The 10,184-nt window shown below is 40.3% G+C and overlaps 1 protein-coding gene across 2 annotated transcripts in view; it reads left to right on the top strand.

The window, feature by feature from the left end:
* Positions 1-1,032: 1,032 nt before the first annotated feature.
* Positions 1,033-10,184, top strand: part of ahrra (aryl-hydrocarbon receptor repressor a) — a 25,976-nt gene continuing 16,824 nt past the window's right edge. The window contains exons 1-3 of one of the 2 annotated variants that reach the window (XM_058765077.1): positions 1,033-1,175; positions 1,407-1,485; positions 2,673-2,854. In XM_058765077.1, coding sequence (XP_058621060.1) covers positions 1,424-1,485; positions 2,673-2,854 — 244 coding nt within the window. In that variant the 5' untranslated portion in view covers positions 1,033-1,175; positions 1,407-1,423. Of the gene's footprint in view, positions 1,176-1,406; positions 1,486-2,669; positions 2,855-10,184 lie in introns of both variants that reach the window. The other variant, XM_058765076.1, reaches the window with a different exon arrangement.

Below are 10,184 nucleotides of genomic sequence, written 5' to 3'. Positions count from 1 at the left end.
TACACGGGGCAACTTTTTGAGCAATGTTGCTGGGGAACTTTAGTTAATGTTGCTGTCAACGGGCAACCGGGTGAGACACGGGCCCACGACCGATCGAAAGTATCCAGATAGAAATGAGTTTCCTCTTCTCAGTGGGAAAGTACTCAAGCGAAACTGCTCAAAAAGTTGCCCCGTGCGTCATCAGCCTAACACACACACACACACACGCGTCTGGTTTGCTATCCTTGTGGGGACTCTCCATAGGCGTAATGGTTTTTCTACTGTACAGACCGTATATTCTGTTGCCCTACACCTAAACCTACCCACAGGAGACTACAGGCATCAAAAAACTTCATTCTGTGTGATTTATTAGCTTGTTTACCCGCGACACGAGTCCCCATGAGTCTGTGTGTGTTCAGGTTTAAGTCCCCACCTGAATAGAAAAACAGGTACACACACACACACACACACACACGATTTAGGTGGTGTACGAGTAATTTAGGCATATTTTCAAACGTTTGCCATTTACACAACACGCATACTTCACGCTGCCATTTATGGTTGTTATTGTTTTTTTTTAAGTCCAATTAATGTTGGATTGACAATATTCATATCTGGAAAAGCACGCAGATAACAGTAAAAAGTAAGAAAGAAGTTTAATTTACAATTTAATTATCAAATTATGTCACAAGTAGCCTACTCTTAAAGAATAACAGTTAAAAACGTAATTTACCACATTCAGTCCTTTATTATCGTATTTGGGCGCCAAAGATTTCTGCTCACTTTCAGTCGATCAGAGTTTGGTTCTGTCCTTCACTACACTGTCGAATTATTACCGAAATAAACCGAGATGATTCTCCATTCTTCAGTCTGATGTTCTTCCTGAAATACGAAGTTTAACCGTTTCATCTTTTATTCAGTTAAAATCCATCTGTCCACGAAAGGCATCATATGAGCTTCTGAAGAGAGAGAGAGAGAGAGAGAGAGTGAGTCCCCTCCCCTCAGTGTGTGTGTGTGTGTGTGTGTGTGTGTGTGTGTGTGTGTGTGGCTCAGAATCGCGTGCGAAGAGTCCGGCGTGTCATTCTGTGGAATCCGCCACCTGAAACACACTATATAACAGCAAACAGACACACACACACACACACACACACAAGTCTCTGCTGCAGCTCATTCTGCGCTCGATCATCTCACAGCAGGTAGCCTACTTTCATATCGATTTATTGATGATTAGAGATGCTTGCTTTGACTGTAAACAGCACCAGAATCGTTTAGGAATGAATCTTTGAATGAATCATTCATGCATTTGATTCTGTATTTAAACTAATGAAATGAAATCAGTGTAATGAATGATATCAGATATCGAACTGAGTGCAAAGAATGCCTCCACAAACCGTAGTTTTATTGTTAGGAGCCTGTATGTGTTTCAGAGCATCTGTTGGTGAAGATGATTCCTCCTGGAGACTGTCTGTACGCTGGGAGGAAGAGGAGGAAACCCGTCCAGAAACAGTTAAGAGTCTTATCTTACATTCACTAACAGCTGTGTGTGTTTCAGTTCATCAGAAACTCTCTGAGCGACGCATTGTTTTCCTAAATCAAAACACTTCCCTTGACAATAATAATAATCATTTATTTTATGGTTTAAAACAACAACAACAATACTACTACTACTACAACTACTCATTTTTCTTTGGTTTAAAACAATGCAGTAAAGAAAACATTAAACGCTTATGTGACACTAATCATCAACATAAGAGAAAGTGAGTCAAACTGTTTGAGATTGAAATGATTAGAAAAGAGATTAAATTAATATTGAGACCAGAACGCAGCAAGTAAACATTGATAAAACCTCAGATGATTTTAAACGCACTGTAAAGTCATAACTGTCCCGAGATGAGGTTGTTTATGTTGAATATATTCATAGCTGCTTCAGAAGAGTTCAGAAACGGCTCGAGTCCTGAGCTGAAGCTGGAGCTCGTGAAGCTGGAGCTCGTGAAGCTGATCGATTGCTGATATTTGAATGAGTCGGACGCACCTGCTACCGTTAGCTAGTTCCTTCATCTCAGATAAACTGACCGGTCCTCAGAGTCAAGGGTCAGTCCGGTGTGAGAAATTCATTCATTTATTTCTTTATTTGGCCTCGTGAACCGAGTGAACTCGTGTGTTCAGTGTGCAGTGAGATGAAGAACAGCACTGAATATCACCTTTAACCCTCACCGACTCAAGCTGGGCAATTATTGATTATTATACATTTGTTTTTAGAAAGCCCTGGTTGTAAATATCATAATTTTGGGGCAGAATAAGAATTTGTCTTCAGCCCTGTGAATTTTATGGTCTACTTTTTATTAAATGATCATTCTTTATCTGTTATCATTCGTAATATTTATCTGTGCTGTGTGAACGAACTTGTTTGATTGAATTTTGTTATAGACTGTCGCATTAATAATAGATGTTGTTTGTGTCACTGAACATTATGAGAAATATATTACAGGTCAAAGATTTCTAGTGCTGTCATTGGCTCTGTCTGTGCTGTGTGCAATGTTTTTGCTCTGTCCTTCTGAATGTGGTCTAATCCAGAGTAAAGAGTGTTTTCTGTGAACGCGTCAGGCGTGTTGTAGTCTGACTGCCGCTGATCTCCGAGGCTTGAGTCGATTCTGGCTCGTTGTTGCTTCAAGTGCTGTTGTTATGTCCAGCAGAAAACCAGCGGCAGTGACGGAGAAATCCAACCCGTCGAAGCGGCACCGCGACCGTCTGAACACTGAGCTGGACCGACTGGCCAGTCTGCTGCCCTTCTCCCCCGAGATCATCTCCAAACTGGACAAACTCTCCGTTCTGCGTCTGAGCGTCAGCTACCTGCGGGTCAAGAGCTTCTTCAGCGGTGAGTGTGTGTGAGTGACTGTGAGTGTGTGTGTGTGTGTGTGTGTGTGTGTGAGTGACTGTGAGTGACTGTGAGTGTGTGTGTGTGTGTGTGTGTGTGTGTGTGTGTACCTGTTTTTCTATTCAGGTGGGGACTTAAACCTGAATACACACAGACTCATGGGGACTCGTGTCACGGTGGGGACCTAAATTGAGGACCCCATGGGCAAACAAGCTAATAAATCACACAGAATTAAGTTTTTTGAAAATCTAAATGTCTCCTGTAAGGGGTAGGTTTAGGTGTAGGGTTGGTGTAGGACAATAGCACATACAGTAAGTACAGTATAAAAACCATTACGCCTATGAATGTCCCCACAAGGATAACGAAACAAGTGTGTGTGAGAGAGAGAGTGAATGAGTGAGAGTGCGTGTGTGTGTGTGTGTGTGTGTGTGTGTGTGTGAGTGTGTGTGTGTGCGCATGAGTGTGTGTGTTTGCACTGGTGTTTAGGAGACTTTATATCAGACCGCACAGCAAATGTCTTTATGAGTGTTCAGCTCACATTTGACAAAAACAACATGCTTTTTTCACGTCTGAACAGCATTGTGGGATACGCTGTCTTACTGCCTTTGCTTTAAAACTGGAATATGTTGAGTAATTGTCCAATATTCTGAAATCTTTCAAATCTTTATGGGTTTTCTGCAGTTGATTTAGCAGTGCTCTGTTTAGTGTATAAATGGCTGAAGTGTTTGGTGATCAGAAATGATCTCTGGATGGACTGAGGTGGATCATATGTGATTGTAAATGCCGTGTGCTGGTTAATACATACATGAACGTGAAGACACACACACACACTGTCTTCTGAGTTTGTGTTTGTGGGTTTGAGCTCCTGGATGTGTGTGTGTCTGAGTCAAATCATTTATTAAAGTCATTTGTGCAGTGACTTACAAAGCTGTTAAGACAAGTTTAAAGACATATTCTTTAAATTAAATAAATCATCACTTCAATTAAACATTAAATCATTAAATGCATGAATTTAAAAAATGAGCTTGCTTAACTAAAGAAAAAATGACACTTTATTAATTTTTTTCAGCAAGCTCATTGATATGCACACATCTCAGGTTGAAGTGTTCACCACTAGAGGGTGTGAGAGGTGAGACACACAGGGAATGCTGGGATACTGAGCCTGTAGACATCTGTAAGGAGCCGCTTCTGAAGTGTCTGTGTGACATTTAATAACTGATGTAGAATAAAAGTGTAAGAAATAATGGCTGATTTGGAAAACCCTGAATCATAGTTCAGAAATATTGATGCTCAAATAGAAATGAAAGAAATGGAAGTGATGACATGTGACATGCATTATTATATGTGTTGTGCGGTGATTATTAGCACTGGTAGGAAATGATGAGAGATCATATAGATCACATAGAGACATTCATCATCTGAGCGCCGTGAACTTGTGACCGTCGTTATGAAACAAGCAGAATGTGACTGTAAGAGACACGACTGCAGCGGAAGCTCGTTTAACACACACTCAATGAGTTATTTATGGAAAACTCTTACATTTATGCATTTAGCAGCTGCTTTTATCCAAAGTGACTTCCAATGCAGTTCACTGGAAACTGAACCGCCATCTGCTCTTTGAGCTGCAGGAACGCTAACCGTTACTGAAAACCGCTTTAAGATGTGGGTTTTATAAAAAAAAAAATATTTATTTGTTTATGTATTAAAGTGTGAAAACACTTGGAGGGCCACATGTTTTCTTGTTAAATCAGGATCGATATTAAAAATATCTCTGTAAGTTGAAAAACATCTTGTATTTTTAAGGAGCAATTTTTTTTCATTTGAATAAAATCAGTATATATAAATTAATGAATAATATACAGTAAATACCGTTTTGTTTTATTTGAAGTTTGACAAGACAGGATATTGCAACATTGCTATATATATATATATATATATATATCAGTATAACACAGATACACAAAAAAGGCATCTGTTGGACACTTGCAGAATAACTCAATCAGGGCTGATCATTGGAGTTCTGTCACTGCAAACACTTAGATAACGATGCTTCTGGAAAACATTAACTTAACTTTAACTTTCACTGAACTTATAACACCTCGGGGAACTCAGACATATTTAATATCATGTTTAAGGCTTCACAAATGATATCTGTAAATCTTTAATGTGTTCACTTGTAGTGTGTGGAAATTGAAGCTGGCATGAACCCAAATTATTCACGTCGCTCTTGTTGCACAATTCGCCTCATATAAAACTCAAACCACAGACGCTCTCAGTCTGTCTGTCTGTCTGAGACTGCATTATCCAGTCTTTGATGGATCTCAGTCTCTTTCTGTCCATCATCTCTCCCACAGACCTACAGCAGCACATTACGTTTACTGTAACTGCGTTTGTCAGTCGCTGGTGGTTCATGGCAGACGCTCTTTGGCCTGAATGGAGAAAGTTTTTCAGGATGAACTCTGACTGCAGTCATGAGAGGAAACGCTTGAGCAAGACGTGTCTAAAACGCTCATCCTGCACAAACCAGGAGCTTGAAGAAGGAAGGAGATCAGATCAGCCACAGGAACCGGGGACGTCACTCGCACGTCAGCGCAGGCCTCTGCTCCGCTTTCATGTGTGTGTTTGAAGAACAAGAAGAGTCTTCAGGATGTGTAAAATCTGTGGAGAGAAACCGCGGCGCGGCTGTGTCCACGCTACACCAAAACAAACAAAACACATCGAGTTACCATGGCAACGCAAAATAACAAACAATATCATAATATGGCATACACATTATTATTTTCAGAAAACCAAAGCGTTCTTGAATGTTATTTATAGAAGTATATGAGAAGTAGTTTTAAGGTTAAAAAATAATTGTCATACTAGACTTCTAATAATAATGTTTGATTTTTAATCCATGATTTAATGTTGAGTTTATTGTTGAATTACGTTATGTTAGAATTATGCTAAATTAGTTTAACATAGAATTAACATAGAATTATGTTAAAATAGTTTTTTTTTTACAGTATTAGATTGTAAGGGCGTGAAAACAATTCATCATTCAGACTCTTCAGCTACAGGACTTAAAGTGGTCATGAACTGCCTCTGAGGTCCACTTATAATGTTAAGATTTTTACATCATAAAACATAATTTAGAAGTAATAGGCTATTTTCTGTTCTGTTTTGACCCCCCTCATCAGAACGCTCTGTTTGAATCGAGTGGAGGGTTGTAGATTCGGAAGTAAACGCCCACTGCTGTGATTGGCTAATAGTTGTGTGTGATTGACAGTCTACATTCCTCACAGATGGACGCTGCTGTGATTTAGGTCATATCTCAATACATATCAAACGATCTGTAAGAAGAGACGAAGCAATAGTGATCATGTAATGAAAACAGTTACTTGTGTTGCGACATTACTGTCGGATCCAATATAGTCGACAGCATCGTCTTTTAGTTTCAGTCTTTCTGAAAATCCCGAATCGAATTGTTCCTTGTTTGTAAACGAATCCGCAGTAAAATGAAGTGAACAAAGGACCGAGTTCTAAATGACGCGGTCTTGATTTTCAATAAAAATAAAGTTAATTAACTCTTTCCTAACGTTGGGATCAGAAGGAAAACACTCCACTGCACAGCGAGTATTCACAGCATCTTTATCGTTTGGTTTCTGCGGCTCTCCAGTAAACACTACATATGTGAATCAGTGGGCGGGGCTAAACAGGCAGTGATGTAGAAGCAGGCGTTGATTAACTTCTGCGGAGGCGGGGCTTATCCACACTATTGCATCATAGAGTAGAACATTCCACAAGCTGTCATTTGGCAGACTGCCTTCAATATAAGCTGTTTTTATACTAACAAGAAAGGATGTTTTATAGTACGGTGTCTAAAGATCAAGGGAATTTTGGTTTCTCAGTTCATGACCCCTTTAATTATGAATAATATGAATATCAATAGTTCTCAATGCAAGAGAAATGAAGAGATCCTCAAGGGTGAAGAATATGGACAGATTGGCCGCTTGCGTCTCTGCAGCGCAGGGAAGTTCAAGCTTCTGTTCAGCGAGTGTTTGTTCATGAAGGTAATGGAGTGGAAGTCTTTGTTGGCCCAACATCATGGGTAGAGTCTGTCAGATGAGATTGTCGTCAGCCGCGGGCAGTCGGCCGCTCGGATTCACATTCAGTCCACTGAAGCAGAGAAACTGCTGTGTGAGAGTGAGTTCATCATCTCTTCAAATACAGATCATCTCAATCACACCAAATCAAGTGATATTTGACCACAAACACTCACTGTTTTCAACCTGCTCTAAACCTGCTGATTGGTTAGTTGGTCATTTACAGGACTGTATCATGTTTTTAGTATTTTAATATGCCAGTAATCATCGGTTCTGGTTGTATTTGTTCGTTAGACTTTTTTTTGTCTCCGGCGCTTCACTGTTAGCTGAATTATATTCCTTCTGAAAATCATCCTGCAAACGTCCACGTGACGCTTGGAGCTCAATCGCATCACTGGCTCCATGTGAGCGTTAATGAGATCTGTTAATGAAGCGTCTACCCACAGACACAGAGGAGATTATTAGAAGCATCACGAGCCTCAGCAGCTTCTCGAGAAAAGCTTTGAGTTTGGAGATCTGTGACGATCTGATCATCTGACGCACAACAATCACGTTGATTTGAAAGTTACTCTGAATAAAAGCACCTGCTAAACAAATACATGTAAATATTCACAAGCCAAAGATCAGGAGGATTTTCCTTTTTTAGAGAGTCTAAAAAACAAAAAGGAATCTTTCCATCCAGTTTAGTTCTCTCTGAAGTGTGTGTGAAACTGGGAAAATAAAGCCCAGTGGAGAGAGAGAATACCAAACATCAGGAAGAGCGAGGCATGTGTGTGTGTGTGTGTCAGACAGTACTTTAGTGGCTAATGAATGCAGTGTTTCAGCGCTGTGTTGCGTGACTCTGCTGTTTGGCAGCGATCCTGAAGCCTCAGGCCACGTTTGAGGAAAATCGTCTGAAGTGCCGTAAACAGACCCTCAGTGTCGCGCTGTGATTGGCTGCTTGTCGTGATGTCACAGGATTTGCTGGTGTGTGAATCTGTCCAGCACACGCGTCACACACACAGTCTATTTCATTGTATTCTTTAAGAAATAAGAGTCAGTGTTTGTCCTTCATTTTTCTGTGAGGTTATTCAGTCAGACTGTTTGTGTCTGAATTCACAGCCCAGTTTTGGATTTGAAGTCTCTTTTGGAGGAAGTTTATTGAAGAAGTGGGCGTGTCAATCACACCTGCTGTTCTGATTGGCTGCAGGGCTGATGATGTCACAGTCACAGTTTAATATAAGATATTTCTAGTGCAGCTGTTGGAATATCCTGCTCTCAGGTCATTTGTAGTGATTTGATTGTGATTCGTTGTCATTAATGCTCTCGTTAGTGTGATAAACTGTTAAATGCACATTAGTCTGTTACGATGTGTCATATTCATTAACGTTCATTTTATTTAATGTTTGTTGAAAATCTTCTCTCTTAATTTATTTTTTTTTTTTTTTGTAGTTCGACCTTTGACTACTGGCTGGTTTAGTTAGATGTAACTCACTTCTGGAGACAAAGTATAGTTATGTAAACACACACACACACACACACACACTCACACACACACAGACTCAGAGTATCAGGTTCAGGGTTGTTTGCGTTCAGCAGCTGTTCTGATGTATTATTTTCACTTTGCGTGCGGACTGCAAAATTTTCTCTTCTAATGATGCAAGTGTTTGTTTGCATCATATGTCACACACACACACACACACACAGCTATTCCTATCATTATGGGGACATTCCATAGATGTAATGTTTTTTCTACTGTACAAACTGTATTTTCTTTCCTCTTACCCTAACCCTACATAAAACTACAGGCATTTTTAGATTTTCAAAACACTTCATTCTGTATAATTTATAAGCTTGTTTCCTCATAGGGACCAAATAATGTCCCAGCAAGATCAAAATTTACTGCTATTACTATCCTTGTGGGGACATGTGGTCCACGTAACATAGTGAAAATCAGGTACACACACACACACACACACACACATTTGTTTAACATAATGGGGGTCTTTCCATTGATTACTACAGTTTTTTGCTGATATTTTCTATTGCTTAAACAGTTGTTGTGCATGTGTTCTTGTTCTTGTTTCTCTGTTGTGATGGAGGAGTTGGATGTTTCTCAGATGACAGAGGAACATATAGAGGAGATTTGGGTTGATTAGACGAGTGTTTGTGTGAGCAGTATTACAGTCACACGCTCCATATATTACAGTGTAATTGCACGAGCTCTTCAGTTCCAGCAGCCCATAATAACATCAGTGCCAGGCCCGAGGCTCGTGTGAGTCCCATCAGCCCCATTAGGACATGAACACAACCGTTTGAAGCTTCATTCACATCGCCAGAGCTTCGCACGCGAGAGAGAGAGAGAGAACTGCTCCAGCGTCAGCTGATCTGGTTACAGCCCAATATTCCTGATCTGTTCAGCTGCTGCTGCTGGTGTTTCACTGTCCTACACTCACAAACACCATCACACACCTCTGAAGTGCTTCATACTGACAAGACACGAACCCTAAACCTGCTGCATTTCTGGAAAACAAAGAAAAGTGATTACTCGAATCATGGGAAATAATTTCTCCCCTTTCTATTCCTTTCACATCCCACACACACACTCACAGATCTGTTTGGGAAATGACTCACGCTGCTGCACATTGTTTTAGTCACGGCATGAAAAGTGTTTGAAAAGTGTCTGTAACATCCTCCATCCAGCAGCAGCTGTCCGGCTCTTCAGTGTGTGTGTGTGTGTGTGTTATCTTCACCTGCTCATGTCATCAGGGGTTTAATTTCTTATGTTTGAGACCTGGAGCTGGACTCATAGCCATATTCTTATATACTGTACTTATAGCCATCTTACTTCATTATACAGCGTACTCTAGTTAGCACTAGTTAGTACCAGTTAACAGGAGTGAGCCATCTCACAAACAGAGAGAGAAATAAGTTTCAGTAGTTTAAAGTCTCTTTGTTGTTATGTTCTGTATTGAAGTGATTCAGTCAAGATGTTTAATGCCAAATGGACTGAAAAAATGTGTTTGACATGTTCAGATGAGTGTTGTTGAGTCGATTCAAATGCCGTGAATGAATGTTGGCTCTGTTGAACTGCTGCGTTTGGATTCAATTAAAGATCGACTTCAGCGCTCACATGCAAACATGTCTGTCTGTCTGTCTGTCTGTCTGTCTGTCTGTCTGACTGTCTGTCTGTCTGTCTGTCTGTCTGACTGTCTGTCTGTCTAACTGTCTGTCTGTCTGTCTAACTGTCTGTCTGTCTGTCTGTC

Source organism: Onychostoma macrolepis, chromosome 24, assembly GCF_012432095.1.
Source record: "Onychostoma macrolepis isolate SWU-2019 chromosome 24, ASM1243209v1, whole genome shotgun sequence".
Lineage (NCBI taxonomy): Eukaryota > Metazoa > Chordata > Actinopteri > Cypriniformes > Cyprinidae > Onychostoma > Onychostoma macrolepis.
This window is presented reverse-complemented; position numbering and strand designations above follow the sequence as displayed.